This window comes from Mesoplodon bidens, assembly GCF_964165515.1.
Source record: "Mesoplodon bidens genome assembly, chromosome: 4".
NCBI lineage: Eukaryota > Metazoa > Chordata > Mammalia > Artiodactyla > Ziphiidae > Mesoplodon > Mesoplodon bidens.
The window spans coordinates 127524258-127525582 of NC_138160.1; the positions used below are offsets into that span (position 1 = coordinate 127524258).

The 1325-nt window shown below is 51.4% G+C and overlaps 1 protein-coding gene across 1 annotated transcript; it reads left to right on the forward strand.

The window, feature by feature from the left end:
* The first annotated feature begins 401 nt into the window (after positions 1-401).
* Positions 402-1091, forward strand: LOC308616001 (large ribosomal subunit protein mL49-like). Its single transcript, XM_081231958.1, has one exon. It carries the CDS (start codon positions 415-417, stop codon positions 907-909), a length of 495 nt encoding a protein of 164 aa, XP_081088084.1. The 5' UTR covers positions 402-414; the 3' UTR covers positions 910-1091.
* Positions 1092-1325: the final 234 nt, after the last annotated feature.

A 1325-nucleotide genomic window follows, 5' to 3' on the forward strand; every position in this document is an offset into this window, starting at 1 on the left:
AAAACTGGAAGTATCCCAGATATCCATTAACAAGAGAATAGGTAAACAAATTGTGGTACATACACTGGAATGCTTCTCAGCAAGTAAAAGGCTTGAACTACGATACATACAACATCATAGGTGAATCTCAAAATCATTATGGTGAGTGAAAGTAGCCAGACATCAAAGAGCACATTCTGGATGATCCCATTTTATGTGATATTCTAGAAGAAGCCAAACCAATCTATAGAAGAAGTAACAGAAAGCAGATCAGTTATTGCCTCTCACTGCAGGTGGAAGTGGGGATTGGCTGCAAAGGAATACAAGAGAACTTTCTAAGGTGATGAAATTGTTTTATATCCTAACTGAGGTGGTGATCTAATAAGTATATTCATTGGTCATAATTCATCAAACTGGTGTACGGGGGAGTTCAAGATGGCAGCGACCATGTTTCAGGCTGTGCAGCGGGGTTGGAGAACCGGTGTCCCGCCAGGATGCAGGATGCGGCAACTGACCCAGGGGCCTCCTGATTACCCCAGCTTCGTGGAGTCTGTGGATGAATACCGTTTTGTGGAGCGCCTGTTACCCCCCACCAGCATCCCAAAGCCCCCAAAGCATGAACATTATCCCACTCCTAGTGGCTGGCAGCCCCCCAGAGACCCCCCACCCAACTTGCCCTACTTTGTGCGATGCTCTCGTATGCACAACATCCCAGTCTACAAGGACATCACGCATGGAAACCGTCAGATGACCGTGATCCAGAAGATGGAGGGGGACATTTGGGCCCTGCAGAAGGATGTGGAAGATCTTCTGAGCCCGCTGCTGGGGAAGACACCTATCACCCAGGTCAATGAGGTGACAGGTACCCTTTGGGTCAAGGGCTACTTTGATCAGCAGCTCAAAGCCTGGCTTCTGGAGAAGGGCTTCTGAAGCCCAGCTGAGCAGCCTGCACGACCAGCCTCCCCCTGCGACTGGAGTGCCGGGGATCTCAAGAGGAGGGGAGTGGCTGTTGAGGCAGCTGGGGGAAAGGGGCACAGAGACCAGGGCTGAGGGCCTTGGAGCAGGCCTTGTTTGCATCAAGGAGGAAATGGGACTCTGTATAAGTGCCAGCACTGGGGGAGGGCTGTCTAATATTGGAGACCCACCAGGAACAGCCAAGCTAGGGGGGAGCATTAATTCCTCCGCTCCCCCCACTTTGGCGTGTTCCTGCTTTCCCTTCATTGGAGCTCCTTGGACTCAGCTATTCAAGCTGTAGAGGTTGTTGACTGCCCGTGTTGGAAGCAGTAGCCCAGCCCAGTTTACAGGAGGGTAGCACAGGGAAGACCCATTGGGCACATTCCTTCCTC